The 15,797-nt window shown below is 53.5% G+C and overlaps 1 protein-coding gene across 2 annotated transcripts in view; it reads right to left on the bottom strand.

Annotated features, from left to right (window-relative positions):
* Positions 1–15,797, bottom strand: part of DSCAML1 (DS cell adhesion molecule like 1) — a 94,636-nt gene that overhangs the window by 1,080 nt on the left and 77,759 nt on the right. The window contains exons 12-32 of one of the 2 annotated variants that reach the window (XM_066334975.1): positions 14,648–14,847; positions 14,256–14,352; positions 14,016–14,144; positions 13,461–13,628; positions 13,237–13,307; positions 12,132–12,372; positions 11,105–11,251; positions 10,875–11,030; positions 10,204–10,343; positions 8,884–9,037; positions 8,582–8,699; positions 8,327–8,490; positions 8,035–8,133; positions 6,189–6,377; positions 5,814–6,101; positions 5,571–5,726; positions 5,411–5,441; positions 4,954–5,072; positions 4,671–4,823; positions 4,292–4,486; positions 3,614–3,925 (exon numbers count right to left, since the gene is read on the bottom strand). In XM_066334975.1, the coding sequence (XP_066191072.1) occupies positions 3,614–3,925; positions 4,292–4,486; positions 4,671–4,823; positions 4,954–5,072; positions 5,411–5,441; positions 5,571–5,726; positions 5,814–6,101; positions 6,189–6,377; positions 8,035–8,133; positions 8,327–8,490; positions 8,582–8,699; positions 8,884–9,037; positions 10,204–10,343; positions 10,875–11,030; positions 11,105–11,251; positions 12,132–12,372; positions 13,237–13,307; positions 13,461–13,628; positions 14,016–14,144; positions 14,256–14,352; positions 14,648–14,847 (3,327 nt within the window). Of the gene's footprint in view, positions 1–3,613; positions 3,926–4,291; positions 4,487–4,670; positions 4,824–4,953; positions 5,073–5,410; positions 5,442–5,570; positions 5,727–5,813; positions 6,378–8,034; positions 8,134–8,326; positions 8,491–8,581; positions 8,700–8,883; positions 9,038–10,203; positions 10,344–10,874; positions 11,031–11,104; positions 11,252–12,131; positions 12,373–13,236; positions 13,308–13,460; positions 13,629–14,015; positions 14,145–14,255; positions 14,353–14,647; positions 14,848–15,797 lie in introns of both variants that reach the window. The other variant, XM_066334974.1, reaches the window with a different exon arrangement.

Raw genomic sequence — 15,797 nt, 5'->3', positions numbered from 1 at the left:
GGAGAACCTGGGCTAAGGAGAGTGTTTTGGGCTATGGAGAACCTGGGCTCTGGAAAATGCATTGGTCTACAGAGAATGTGTTGGGCTACAGAGAATGCATTGGGCTATGAAGAACCTGGGCTAAGGAGAGTGTGTTGGGCTATGGAGAATCTGGTTTACAGAGAATGATTTGGGCCATGGAAAACGCTTGGGCTACAGAGAAGCTGTGCTATGGAGAACCTGAGTGTTAGAGAATGCTTTGGGCTACAGAGAACGTGTTGTTTTCTTGAGAGAGAATGTGTTGTGCTACACAGAATAGGTCCTGCTGTAGAGGGAGAACGCGTTGTGCCACAGAGAACACGTTGTGCTGTAAAGAACGTGTCACATTGTCATCCCAAAACTGTCCCACGCGCTGCAGTGCCTGGGATGCATCAAGGTCTAGCGTGCAATGCTGTACACAATGTCCTGTAATGTATCATGATGTAAGGGTGTTAATAACATAATGCTAAATGTACGGTGATAAATATTATAATGTGACGTAATACTGAATGCACAGGGTAATACGGTATTATAATAGTAATAATGTGATCCTGAGGTTCTGATGGATGACAGGCACAGATCCTGCTCTGTAGAGTGGGAAAGAAAGGATCCTTGTCCTCTGTGTCCCGCCTGTGCCAGCACCCAGCAGTGGGATGTGGAGTGTCCTACACCCGGCTTTACTCTGCCAAGGTGAGTGGCTGTGCTGCCATAAACAACAGCCTCTGCTCTGTCGTGTTATGGCATCATCTATAGTTAGTGCCCTAATTTAAGGGGTTTATGTCTATGTATGGATAAGACCCTGTGTTGTTATATTGGCTGTTATCGGTGTTATAGAGTTTTATTTCTGTTCTATTACGCCGTTCCCTTTGTGTTCTACAGCATCACCTCCAGCTGTAGGGCCTTAAATTAAGGATTTATATGTCCATAGATGTAAAACCCTGTTATTAGTTTGCCTTTTATATTTGTGCTATATAACACCTCTAGCCTCAGAGCATTACTCCTTTAATTGTATATATCGCGCAGTGTGTTCTGTAAGGGCATGTTCCTCTCTCCACAGGATGTGGAGGGAGTCTATTGCAATACCTGTGGTGTTACAATAGGATACAGCACATGTATATATGGGATTATATATTGGTACCTTATTTAAGGAGTTACGGTTATGTGTATGTGTATATATATTTAAATTTTTACATTAAAATATAACTATATATATATATAAAGGTACATAAATCTCCATATAAATACATATAAATTTTTAGATTAAAATATTTAAAAATCTGTATAGATATATACATAAAATATATATATTTATATATATAAATATATTAAAATTTACATGTATATACATAAACCTATATAGAAATGTTTATATAGAAGTATAGCAATTGCTATATAAAATATAGAAATTTATATATCATTTCTATATGTGATTTCTATCACATATAGAAATCTGCATTAAGAACATAAAATTTATGAATAAATATGTTTTATATAAATGCACATACATATATATTTGCATATAAAAATTATATAGTTAAATATAGAAAGATTTATATAATAGATACTTATATAGTTATGTATTTATATATAAATACAAATATATTTTAATGTATTTATATGTACATAAGGCCTTGCATTATTATATTGTTTCTTCCAGGTGTTATATTGTTGTTATTAAAGCACTCTTGCTTAAAATCTTGTATGCTTTATAACAGGTTCTGTAAATTCCTTTTTCTGAAATTCTTTTTGAGGTTACAATGGTGTTACACCATATACACTCTGTGCTACTTAAACCATGCCATAAAAATATGTGGCCTAATTTGCTGAGAAAGATGATCCCATTATATTGTGTGTTATTTAATCACTAAATAAATTGACTATCAATTCCCACGTATGTATTTTTAAAATATCTTCCAGGTATTGCTGTATTTTGAGGTGATAAAACTCATGGGGGTGGGAGATTTTAGGGGTTTTAGCACTAAGGGTAGGGAAGAAATACTGAGGAAAACCAAGGAATACTGAGGAAAACCAAGGAATACTGAGGAAAACCAAGGAATACTGAGGAAAACCAAGGAATACTGAGGAAAACCAAGGAATACTGAGGAAAACCAAGGAATACTGAGGAAAACCAAGGAATACTGAGGAAAACCAAGGAATACTGAGGAAAACCAAGGAATACTGAGGAAAACCAAGGAATACTGAGGAAAACCAAGGAATACTGAGGAAAACCAAGGAATACTGAGGAAAACCAAGGAATACTGAGGAAAACCAAGGAATACTGAGGAAAACCAAGGAATACTGAGGAAAACCAAGGAATACTGAGGAAAACCAAGGAATACTGAGGAAAACCAAGGAATACTGAGGAAAACCAAGGAATACTGAGGAAAACCAAGGAATACTGAGGAAAACCAAGGAATACTGAGGAAAACCAAGGAATACTGAGGAAAACCAAGGAATACTGAGGAAAACCAAGGAATACTGAGGAAAACCAAGGAATACTGAGGAAAACCAAGGAATACTGAGGAAAACCAAGGAATACTGAGGAAAACCAAGGAATACTGAGGAAAACCAAGGAATACTGAGGAAAACCAAGGAATACTGAGGAAACCAAGGAATACTGAGGAAAACCAAGGAATACTGAGGAAAACCAAGGAATACTGAGGAAAACCAAGGAATACTGAGGAAAACCAAGGAATACTGAGGAAAACCAAGGAATACTGAGGAAAACCAAGGAATACTGAGGAAAACCAAGGAATACTGAGGAAAACCAAGGAATACTGAGGAAAACCAAGGAATACTGAGGAAAACCAAGGAATACTGAGGAAAACCAAGGAATACTGAGGAAAACCAAGGAATACTGAGGAAAACCAAGGAATACTGAGGGATATTAAAAAATGGCAATGAATACTAAGGAAAGGGAAGGAAGAGTAAGGAATAGCTAGAGATATTGAAAAACGGGATGGAACACTAAAGAATGGAAAAGAATAATAAAAAAGCATTACAAAAAATAAAAAAGTCATGAAAATACCAAGGAATGAGGAAAGAACAGTAAGGAATGCTAACAAATAGGAAAGAATGGGAAGGAACAGTAAAAAATAGCTAGGGATACTAAAAAATGGGAAGGAATTCTAAAGAATGGGAAGGAACAGTAAAGAGTAGCCAGGGGATACTGAAAAATGGGAAAGAATAATTAAAAAAGCCTGGGTAAATATCAAGTGGTGGAAAGAACAGTAAGGAATGCTAAGGAATAGGAAGGAATACCAAAAAATGGGAAGGAACAGTAAAATACAGGGGGGAAAAATACATACTTCTTTACTATGGGAAGGAATACTAAAAAATGAGGAGAAATACCAAGGAACTGGGGAAAAAAAATACTGAAGATTGGGTGGAACATCAAGGAATGGATGGAATACCAAAGAATGGACGGAGAATACCGAGAAATGGGGAACCACCGTTACACAACGCAGAAAGAACATTACAGCATGGAGAGAAATACCAAGGATTCCAAGGAATACGGGAGTGGGGAAGGTTCTCCTGAGGATTTTGGGAAGCACTGAGGGCGGGCAGGGCACCCACAGAGCCCGTGTGAACCTACTCTTGCTGGCGCGGTGCGGGATGGGCACGGCCACGCCCTTGCCCCGCTCGCTGTCCTGGGGCTTGGGCGGGGAGGCGGTGAAGCGGCAGATGCCGGGCTCCGACGGGGTGCTCATGGAGGTCATGCTGTCGGCGTTGTCCGTGGTGCCCGTGGTCATCTGGTCCGAGGAGCTGTCGGAGATGAAGCACTCGGTGATCTCGAACTTGGCGTGCTGCAGCTGCTCCTCCAGCTTGGCGTGCTCGTAGGCGCGCGCCAGCTCCTCGTAGGTGGACGAGGCGCTCTCCGTAGACACCATGCTGTTCCGGCCCTTGTCTGTGGGGACAGGATGTGTCATGTACCTGTGAGTTCTCCCTGCCACGGGAATGCCTTTTTCCATGTGATGGGAATGCCCAGGCTGTCCCTGCTAGCCACCTTCAAGGTGGATGGGACATGGAGCAACCCAGTCTCGTGGAAGGGTGGAACAAGATGAGCAATAAGGTCCCTTCCAACCCAAACCACTTCGCTTTTTAATGATTCTATCTGTCCCCATAGTTGGGCATGGCTCAGAGCCACCAAGTTGTGGTTCCACAGTCCCACTGATAAGTTCTGCAGTCACCCTGAACTCACAGTTTGGGGTTTCTGTGCTCCCCAAAGCAGCAGACTCCTGCCAGCAGCAGTGCCAGGGAGGCTGTGGCATACCTGTGTCCTGTGAGAGGCTGGCGCTGTAGCTGTCACTCTCAGTGACAGTGATGCCGTGCTGGGAGCCCACTGTCCTCCAGTCTGAGGTGAGGGTCCGTGCAGGGGTGGACGCCTGGCACTTGGTGAGTGTCCACTGGCTGGAGTAGCGGTTGCGGGTGCTGTGTGCAGACTTCACACTCTTCCTCGACACGGGGTCTGCGGCACAGAGGTGTCAGAGTCACCATGTGTCCTTCCACTCACAGCCAGGATGCTGTCCCCTCTCCCTGGAGCGCTGCCTGCCCCTCCTGCCTTCCCAGCAGCTTCTTTTGGGCACAGCCAGGGCTGGTTTCCCCACACCTGCCCCATGTGTCCACCCCCCAGCACAGCCCCACACACTCACTGGTGCCGGGGCGGATGTCGGACATGTCGATGAGCGGCCCCGTGTTCTGGATCAGGGCTGGGTGATGCAGAGACACTCCTGTGCAGAAGCTCTGAGGGTTCACTGCCTGGCTGAACTCCGTGTCGGTCACCGGGATCGTGGCTTTGTCATCCCCTGCAGGAGGGAGCCGGAGGTCAGACCTCTCTCTGGCCAGGCACCGTAGGCACCTGCTGGCCTACACTCAGTCCATCCATGGGGCCCCAGCAGTGGGGCAGCAGGGGATGGGAGCTTTGCCTGTGCTTACCCAGCTGCTTGATGCCCTCCTTGTCCTCGATGAGGAGCTGCACCCGTGGGATGTCGATGTGCAGGCGGGGGCCCTGTGGGGGCCCCTTCACCGGCGTGTCAAAGCTGCGGTTATTCTTGCTGTGAGGTGAGAGGGGACGCAGACCCGCCCATTACCGGACAGAGCCCCGGCGGCTCCAGCCTGGCACGGGCTGGGGATTGCCACCAGCCAGCCCACCCGGGGCTCAGCTCTGCCCAGGCAAGCTCTGGTGTGGGTGCTGGGACCCTTGGGCAGCCAGGAGCAGCCAGGAGCACTGGGCTCAACCAGTCACTGCCACAACCTTCACAGGTGTGAGCGTGAGAAGGTCTGAAACCGAGTGAGGGCTGCACCTGGGCTTAAAAGCAGCCACGACCACCCCCAGCACTACCTATTCCCCTGCCTGCCCACCCAGCCCCAGCCACAGGTAGATGTGACTCACCTGATCAACATTTCTGCCAAACTCTTTGCATCTGTGCAGGAGACAAAAAAAAACCAAGAAGATTTTTGTCAGGGAGCAGTTTAGTGCACAATGAGGCAGTCTAGGAACACAGTCCAGGAATCTGGGGTCCTATGAGCCGTGCCTCTGAACCCCATCTCACCTCGAAGCCTCTTCAGCCGCTTCTCCTTCCTCTTCTTGCGGATGATGAAGAGCAGGACCACTCCCAGCGTGGCCAGGATCACAGGGCAGGCGATGGTGAACAGCTTCTTCACATCATCACCTTCTCCTTGCGCAGACTTGATCGGGGGGATGGTGCCTAGGGCAGAGCACGGGCGGGTGGGCACTCAGCGCGGCGGGACCCCCACATCTGCTGGCATTTCCCCCAGGCCGTGTCCCCACTCACTGCCATCGTAGTCCAGCGTGGCGAACTGCGTGGTCTCGTTGCCGCAGCCGGCGCTGTTGCAGGCCTTCATGCGCAGCTCGTACCAGGTGGCCTCGCGCAGCTCGGTCAGGAACACCTCGCTGGAGCTGTTGGTGCGCAGGCTCTGCCACACCCAGTTGCCCTTGGGCCGGTACTCCAGCACGATGGCCGTGATGGGGCAGCCCCCGCTGCTCCAGCCCTGCAGGTTCAGCCTGGCGTGCGTGGAGTTGATGTGGGTGAAGAGGTGCTGGTCCTTGCTGAAGGAGGGCTCTGCGGGAGAGAGAGGAGCTGTCAGGAGCGTGGGGAGGGGACCCCCGTGTGCTCCCCTGGGGCAGGGGCACCACGGGCCAGGCTCACCTCTGCCATGGGTCTTGGCCTCGATGATCTCGCTGATGCGGCCGGCGCCGACGCTGTTCTTGGCCGCCAGCTTCACCTTGTACCAGGTGCCACACTTGAGGCTCTCCAGCTTGAAGGAGCGCTCGGAGGAGCTGATGAACACGTCCTTCCACTCCTCGCTGTTGTCCACCGAGTACTGGAGCACAAAACCTGTGGGAGCAAGGAGGGATCACCTCTGGGCACGTGGGCGAGGGGAAGGGTCTATGGCCGGCACAAAGCCTGTGCCCAAATCCAGCACAGCCTTGCAGTGCCAGGGCACCCATCACACCCCAATTCCTGCACTATTCTGTGCTCACGGATGCAGGAAACTGCCTGCTCTGCCCACCACACAGAGCCAGGCAGGAACCACAGACAGGAGGAGCGTGGGCACGCCCAGAACCTCCTGAGAGCTCTGCCAGTGCTCCTGTCACACCTCAGCTGCCCCCAGCACCCCCAGGATGGCCCCACTGCTCATTTCCACACGGGAGTGCATGGTGTGATTGACTGGTGTGAGGCTATAAAGGGAAAGCCGGAATTAAGCAGCTCCCTCGGGAGGCTGCAGGGAAGTTGCTTCTGTCATTGCACACCGCCTCCTCTCCCGTGATGAAGAGTATTAGGAAGCACATTGTGTCCTAGATGAGCAAACCTGTTACGCTGCCATCAACAAGGTGCCTGGAGATGGCTGGTCTGGGCTTCCCAGGAGAGCACAGGGACACAGGGACAGCCCCAAGGGCACGGGGGCATCTTGGGACAGCACGTCCCTGCTGCCCTGGCCGTGCCGACCAAACTTTCCTGGTGCATTCATAGCTTTGGCTATTTTTGCAGGATATTTAGGCAATTCTCAAATAAAAATAGCAGGGAAGAGTAGGCTTCCTGCCTTGCTGTGTGCATAATGAGCTGCACGAGGCAGAGCTGGCAGGATGGCCCTGGTGCCAACCCCAGCCAGGTACCACCGTGGCAATGCCAGAGGGTTCACATGAAGGAGCTCTGTGAACACCCAGCTCCAGCTCGGGCAGAGCAGTGGGGACACTTCTCACACATTCCCACCGCCAGGGATTCCCTGTGGATGGTGACACCAGGACCTTCCCAAGGCCATAGGCAGTGATTTCCAAGATTCCCAGCAGTGTCCACACCAGCTCAGACACCCCCACACCATCCACCCTGGTGCCTGCCACTGCTTATTTATTTATTTTGTACATGCGGTGTGTTTTTAATATTTCTAATCCAATTATAACCAAATTTATCAACAGAGTCCGCTGGAGTGAAAGGCTGCTGGCTGGGGAGATTTGCTTGTAATTACTTTCATGCTTTTAATTAATTGTAAGCGAGGTCTCCTTCCTCGCTCCCCGCTCCCCCCTCCACACGCAGCTGTTTCAACCTATAATTCATGAGATGAATCAGAGCAGAAAGGAGACTTGGGAAAGCTGGGATGCTCCTGGAGCCTTCCCAAAGCCCCCAGCCTGTCAGGGATGTGGGACAGCTCCTGCTCTGGTGGGTTCAGAATGCCACCATTTCTAGGAGACACAGAGCAGCACTGGGGCTGGCCCTGGCCACCACCACCTTAGCACCCAGTGATGTGCCTTTCATTAGCTACCTCAGTCCCTGCAGCTTGTCCAAAACACCTGACAAACCCCAAATCAGGGCTGGCAGCCCCTGCTAAAGCACAGAGGCATCCACCTTACTCTGAGGCATTTTGAAGAGGGGGAAACTGAGGTGCAGATACAAAATGTGGCACGGTGTGCCTGGAAACGTGTTCCATGAGAATGGAACCAGTCACAGTTCTGGGATGAGCTGCTGGCACCAGCCCCATCACTCACAGCAGCCCTACCTCGGATGGAGCTGCCCCCATTGTCCCCGGGGATCCAGGCCAGTGTGATGGACGATGCCGAGGTCTTGGAGACGGTCAGGCGGGGCTGGTCCGGGGGCACTAGGGAGGAGGGAAAGCCCGTGAGCACCTCACACATGCAGAGTGCCCCAGCCTGTGTCCCCCAAAAGTGCCAACGAGACGTGGCTCTCATCCGTGGGCCAGCAGGAGCCCCTGGGCCAGGACAGACCCTGGGCACTGGGCAGTGGGATGGAGCACGTGCATGCAGGGCAGACACAGAGGTGGGAGCCCTCACCTTGCACCAGCAGGTTGATGATGATGGTGTCGAAGCCCCAGGTGTTGGTGGCAGTGCAGGTGTAGTAGCCCGAGTCCTCGGCTTTCACCGAGCGCAGCACCAGCGTCCCGTTGGCCTGGATCAGGCGGTGGCCGTCCACCGTCACCGGGATGGCAGAGTCCTCGCTGCCGGCAGGACAGGGGACACATCAGCCGTGTGTGTGGCACAGACAGGGCTGGCACCAGCCCCTAGGACGCCTGGCAGCCCTCTCCTTACCTGTCCTTGGTCCACTTGATGGCAGGGACCGGCTCGCCCACGGAGTTGCACGGCAGCCTGACGTCCTTCATCCACGGCGTGGTGACGGTGCCTCCGAAGGAGATGATCTTGGCAGGGGCTTGGGAGGCAAAGAGGAGGTCAGCCTTGGGGGGCAGGCCCCGTGCACAAACCCCCCGAGGTGTAAGGAGAACCTGGGACCCCAGTGCCGCCCCTCCTCTGCGCTGGGGTCACCCAGCCGTGGCTTCCTGCGGCCATGGGGCAGGGGACAGCAGCAGGTGTCCCCTCAGGCTGTCCCCCCCTACCTTTGCCCGCGGGCTCGATGGTGACCTTCTCGCTGATGTTGCCGCGGCCGGCGGAGGTGACGGCGGCCACCCAGAGCAGGTACTGCTGCCCCCGGTTCAGGTGGGCGATGCGGTAGAAGAGCTGGTCCGGGCTGGTCTCGTACTCGCTGGGAGCCTGCGGACGGGGACACGGGAGAAGGTGAAGTCTCTGTGAGACCCTCACCCCATCAGGCTCAGCGCAGATCCCCCCAGCTCCCCGCGGTGCTCCGGGTTTATCCCGAGCAGCGGCTCAGCTCCGCTCGCATCCCTCAATGCCGGGGAGAGCCGGCTGGTGTCGTGATTCCTCCAGGGAGCCGCGCTGGAGCCCGAGGAGCAGATGGCTGCGCCGGCATCCCTGTTCCCGGGAAAGGAAGGACACTGCCCTGGCACCTGCAGCGGGGCCAGCCTGGAGGCAACCCCAGCCGGGCTGGCCCCAACCCTCGGCGGTCACAGCGAGAGGCCAAGGGGTCCCCAAAACCCACGTGGGGACACCGCATCACCCACGGCGACTGCCCCAGCCCTGCGGTGGCCCTGCGGACAGGGCTGGCTGCGTGCGACACCGGGGACAGTCCCCATCACAAAGCCACCCAGTCCCAAGCACGCCGCGAGGGGAAGGACTGCCTGGAACAGCTCCCGGCTGTGCCACCATCGGGCAGGGATCGGGCTCCACCACCCCCGTGGCACAGGATGGGTGCATTTAAACACGACTTGGCAGGCACCAGTGTGTTCACACGCGTGTCCTTGAAGGGACATGGACGTGAGTGTACCCCAAAGCAGACACACCTATATGAATATTGTATAGTATACATAATTTTTTTTTTTACCCAAATGACAGTTTTGACAAGATGCCAAGAAAACAATATCGGATCCCAGCGGTTTTACCAGTTGCTTTGATGAAAAGATTATGTTGCCCTGGAAACCAGAGGCTCAGATAGTGAAATGAGTTTGAGAAGGAGCTTTTGATAAGCACTAGTCTGCAGACCTCCCATCAACCTCTCCCTCACCAAGGAGGGATGGGGCCAGGTTGGATTTCTATTTCATTTTTGGTCAGCTGCTGGCATGTTTCTCCCTCTGGAGCAAGCGCTGAGCAGGGCAGATGCCAGAGGATGGGAACAGAGAGCTGATGGGACCATTCCCCGGTGCACAGTGCCCATGGATGCCCTTGGACAATTCCGCAGTGTACCCCAAGAGGTCTTTGCTGCGGCTGCTGCCTGGCATCGGCTCTCCCTCCCGTTCCTGCCTGGCCAGCTCAGCAGTCCCTGGCACACTGCGGTGACTGCCAGCCCCATTCCCGTCACGTACCGGCTGCCCCGAGCCAGGGCTGGAGCAGAAGATGGTGTACTTCCGAATGATCCCGTTGGGCTTGGCCGGAGGCAGCCAGGACACCACCACGCTGCTGGCAGAGGACGGCACAGCCTTGATCCCAGCTGGGGGACCTGGAACTGAGGAGGGAGAACATGGCAGAGCTGGTGCCAGGACGGCTTCAAGGTCTCTGCCCAGCGGGGAGATGTGACAGCATCCTGCTGTGGGGCTGGCATCCCGAGCACGCCCTGGGAAGCAGCTGCAGTGGAGGTGTCACAGACAGACAGGGACGGGTCTGCCTGCGGGACACCTCACCACGGGTGGCTCTGGCCCCCGTGTGAGCCACAGGCAGGAGGGTTAATTGCGGCCCAAGCTCTGCTTTAGAAATCATGATTGGCTTCTAATGGCCATCTCCTTAATCTGTCAGCCGTACCCTGCCCAGCTGCGCCTCCCTCCCAGCATCTGGCGCTTCCTAGGACACAGGCCCAGGGATGCTCTGCTAGCGAGCTAATGGCATTAAAGTAGGGCAGGCGGGGTGTAAATATTTAAATATCCGCACTTAAGGAAAAGGAAAAAAAGGGAAAGGGAAATGCCCTGCCCGTGGCTGTACACGGGGGGTTTCCCCGTGCCCTGGTGGCCGCTCCAGCCCTTCGGGTGGCAGAGGCACTTACTGTCCTCCTTGGTCTGGATGTAGAGCACGCTGCTGCGGACGCCGTCCCCCGCCTGGGTGTAGGCCAGCACCTGCACGCTGTAGTTGGTGAATTTCTCCATGCCCCGCAGCTCCACTCGCTCCCGTGTGGTTGTGATGTTCTGCATCTCGCCCCACTCTGTGGGAGACAGGCCCTGTCAGCCCCTGAGCCCCCCACGTCCCCCGTGTCACCTGCCCCCCAGGTGTGCTCACCTCCGTCCATGTAGAGAGACCAGAAGATGACCCTGTACCCCTTGAGCACCCCGTTGAGGGTGCTACGAGGAGGTTCTGACCAGGAGATCACGGCCACATCCGAGGTGATGGAGATGGCACGCACGTTCTCGGGGGGCTGGCTGGGAACTGGGGAGGGATGAGGAGGACAATCAGCAGGAGGGCAGAGACGCCAGGCTGAAGGACCTGGGTCCCACACACCCACCCTGACTGCACCCACACAGACCCCACGGTGCTGCTGGAAGCCCTCAGCCTGGCAGTGCTCTGCCTCCAACACGCAGTTTTCCTTCTCCTGGGCCAGAGAGGTGGGTGTGAACCCTGCGCTGGTGGTGACAGGGAGGATGCTTCCCAGCGAGGGGAGAGTGGGAGAGCTGGCTGGATGCGAGGCAATTAGATCCCATTGCCCCGCAAGAGGTAACTCTAATTTTTATGAGCATTTAAATGATAATACATCACCGTAACGATCCTCTTTGAAAATGATTATTGTTTCATATTACTTAGGTGCAAAAATATAAGCACCATGTAATTAGGGACAGAGTATAATAAACTAATACAGATAGTCCGTTTGAACAAAATGAAGGTAATATAATTATGGAAAAGACACTATTGCTAAAACAGGGGCCCTTGAATACCCCGGGAGGAGTGCTAATGCAGCCAGGAAACGATTGCAGTTTGACAGGCTAACGAGAGCCTTAATTAAGTATGAAAAACTGCTGAGCAAACGCACTGCAAAACTTTTTCCTCATTGTTTTTAAAACAACCGAGGCCATCAGCCACCGTGCCCCAGGGTGGAAACCTCCCTGGCACTTCAGCAGCACCAAAATCCACCGTGTGCCCTTTAGCTGTGCCACAACCCCAGTGCCACGGGCGTCCTGAGACATCTGTGCTCCCGCTTCCCTCCCAGGGAGCTGTGAGGGCACACACACACCACCGCAGGGACGGGATGGGGATGGACTGAGGGTCCCCCGGGTGGGACCTGTGCCTGCTTTGGTCACGGGGCCATCCTCACCGTCCTCCAGCGTGGTGGCGTTGATCTCGCTGGACGAGGGCCCGGTGCCCGCGCGGTTGAACGCCTGCACCACCACCCCGTACTGCGCAAACTTCTTGAGGTTGTCCAGCGTGTAGACCTCGCTGTCCCCCGTGGCCTTCATCTCCACGATGCTGTACTGCCCGTTGCTGCCCGGGCTGTTCTCCCGGTAGCCAATCTGGTAGCCACGGATCACTCCGTTCTGCAGCTCCTTCTTGGGGGCCTGGGGCACAAGGAGGGCAGGACAGAGTGGTGTTACAGGGATGAGAGCCTCACAGGGCTCTGTGCCCTAACCACCTCTCCTCAGTGGCTTTTCTCAAGGATTTCAAGTGGTTTTCCCTCCCAAAGTTTCACTGAGTGGCAAAATAGTGATAAAAAAAGTCCAGCGGGTCCTCAGAGGCACCAGAGAGGGAAGTGCTGCCCGAACAGCACCAGTCCTCAACTGGAGCAGGAGAAATCCCAAGTCTGGCAGCCTGAGAGGCCAGATTGAGATCAATCTTAACAATATTTCTCTGAAGCATTAAGAAATCAATAGGGTTGATTGCAAATTTATGTTACAATGCCAGAGCGATCCATCTTGCTGAAATACTCCTAAACGAAGTGACTTATCTTTCAAGTGAATCTTACTTTTCATTAATTTGTTTTTCAGTGCTTAAGGGGAGGAGGGGGGAGAAGCTGAAACCCTAAATTTATTGACTTAGCAGTTCATTCCCAAGTCCTAACTTTATAATCAATTTTATTTTTCATTAGGCAGCTTTGGAAAAATAAATCCGATTCTAAGTTTTATTGATCTCCGCTCAAACACTTTGCAAGCCAGCACCTCAGTTTTTACATATTTATCCTCTCTGCCCCATGGTCCCCCATGGACACCCTATGAGATAATGAGCTTGTTGTAAAACATGATTGATAAGAGCCCTGAGCAATAAGGTGAGCTGCCTACCCAGCCTCCGGGTTTTCATTATTCCTGAGGAATTTTTCCTGATTCTTGTAATGTTGATGACTTGCTGGGCCTCAGGACAAGCTGGGACAGCATTTGGCCAAGCCCTTATAGCCAAAAAAGCCCACGCACCATCCCAGCCTCACTCACCTTCCACGTGACCTGGATGCTCTGGGACGTGATGGGCTGCAAGGTGACATCCATCGGAGGGCCATCGGGAGCTGCCCAGAGACAAACACAAAGCAGCACATTTAGAAGGTCCAGGAGCTCTTCACCAGCAAAACCCTTGGCTTTAGGAGAGCTGTACCTCAGCCAGCTTCCCCCAGCCCCCGGCCACCATCCCCACCACCCACGCCAGGGGCCCAGAGCGGCACCTGCTTCCTCGGTGCTGATGGTGAGCTCCTTGCTGGGCTCGCTGCGCCCGATCTTGTTGAAGGAGTACATGCGGATGCTGTACACGGAGGCGGGGTGCAGGTCCACGATGTTCGCCTGGTTGATGGTCGGGGAGATGTTGCGTGTAGACTGCTTAAAATCCCAGGAATCTGGAAGAGGAGCGGAGCGAGGCAGAAGGGTCAGAGCCTGAATCCTGTCCAGGGTCTGCAGTGCTGAGGGGGCTGTGCTCAGGCAGGTGAGGCCCCCAGGCACCTCCAGCTTTTGTACCCCTGGAGAGGTGCTGCTTCCCTCCCTCACTGTTGTGCATCAAGGTTCAACTTTTTGCAAATATTGTCTCTTTTAATATTCCCTTTCAAATGCTCCCATCCAGCGGAAATTACCATATTTCATTAATGCCGCTCTCTTCTTTCTTCATCAAAGGAAGTGGGATGCAGAATATTCCCTTGGAGGCACCGGTGGGGCAGTCCCACACCTGCCTGTGCAGGCCAGCCCCCAGCCCCACTGTGGCACGGGGAGGGGACATCACTGTCACCCACCTGACTTGTTTTTGTACTCGATATCAAACCCGGTGATGATGCTGTTGCCGTCGAATCGCTGCGTCCATCGCAAATTCATACTCCGGGCTTTCACCTCCCGGATCTCCAGCTCCGGCGGGTCAGGGGGCTCTTGGGGACACGCAGGCAGGTTAGGGACACAGGCAGAGAAGGCCCCCAGGAGCAGGGGAACCCTCTCAGCAAGGCTTTGCACTGCAGGCTCACACAGGGGGGACGGAGTACCTTGGACAGTGAGCTGGATCAGGCCTCTGTCCTCGCCGTAGGAGTTGATGGCGTGACAGGAGAAGAAGACGGAATCCCCACGGTCGGCTGGTTTCAGCTGCCAGTGTCCCGGGAAGAGGAGCCAATTCAGACTGAGCTACCCCAGCACTGTCCCCGGCCATCACTGTCTGCTCCCCCCACGGTGCCACTCACCAGAGCTGCAATCCCTCCCCTGGCACTCCTTACATCCCACCCTCTGGGCTCAGCTTTGCTACTCCAGGAGCCCAGCGCAGTGCCAGGCTCTGTGACACCCACTGGGGACCACCACACCTTCCCCAGACCCTCCCTTCTCCTCTCCAGCACCCAGTGAGGCCCCCAGCAGCCCAGGTGGGTGCAGGACCCCCAGGCCTCACCTTGAGGGTGGAGATGACCTCGTCACCGTTGTCCTTGGTGGTGATGGCGTAGCGCATGTTGCGGTCGGGGTCGATGACGGTGTCCCCCTTCTCCCAGCGGATGATGATGGGCCGCTCGCCCCGCGCCGTGCAGTTCAGCTCCTTGGTCTGGCCCTTGATGGCGATGGTGGTGTTGGGGTGGGAGGTGATCATGGCTGGGACTGTGGGGAAGGAGAAGTGTCACTGGTGTGCCCGGGGGACAAGCAGGTGCCACCTGTGGCTGCCCGGCCCCGCAGAGCCCACGGACCCAGCGAGGACACGGCGCATGCGGCTCTCACCGAGAGGCCCCGCAGCCCGAAGCGGAACCGTCTCGCTGCATTATACAGCTCAGGATCATAAAATAATGAAGCAGATAAATTTTATAATGCATAGCATTACACCGGGGTAGACAATAAAACGTGAAAGACAAATAACCAAGTGCACACTATAATGAAGAGAAAGCCTCCAGTCTGAGACGTGCGGGTATGAATTATTGACTAAGGTTTTACACTCCCGAGGATGAGAGGAAGAATGTTTTCCATCACGGATTTGCATAATTCACTCGTATAAACCTGGGCAGAATACAGAGTGTGATTTCCCATCAGCAAGGCCGCCTTTGCATTGCAGATGCCAGAGATGATTTTTTTTTTTTATAGCCACCCCAATATGCAAACGGGGCCAGTGGGGACACCCTGTGCTGTGGTCACCACCTGGCTGGGGTGTGGAACCCAGAGGTGCTCGAGCAGTGGGTGCAGCACAGACGAGGATGGCTGATCTGTGCTGTGAGGATGCTGCACTGATCCCTGGCCTGGCTCTTCCCCGTTCCAAGAGCCAAGTCCTTTGTGCCACCCCAGTGCCATGCAGTGGGCTGGCTGTGGCAGGCACCACACAGGAGGAGCAGGCTGAGGGACCGAGGGCAGGCTGGGTAAGCAGAAAAAAATGTAATGCATAAACAAACAGCAGTGCTGAGTCCTGCAGTAATGTATGATAATGACAATCCGCAAAGGCAACACACACTGTTCTAATGGGACACAAGAGGCTCTAATGAGCTACGACTCCTCGGCTTTCTGTGGCAATGTAATTCAATTAACAGCGAAGGAAACCTTTCCTCCAGAGCTGCTGGAGTTTGTGG

Source organism: Sylvia atricapilla, chromosome 23, assembly GCF_009819655.1.
Source record: "Sylvia atricapilla isolate bSylAtr1 chromosome 23, bSylAtr1.pri, whole genome shotgun sequence".
Lineage (NCBI taxonomy): Eukaryota > Metazoa > Chordata > Aves > Passeriformes > Sylviidae > Sylvia > Sylvia atricapilla.
Note: the sequence above shows the minus strand (reverse complement) of the source record. Positions and strands in the feature narration are given on the sequence as shown.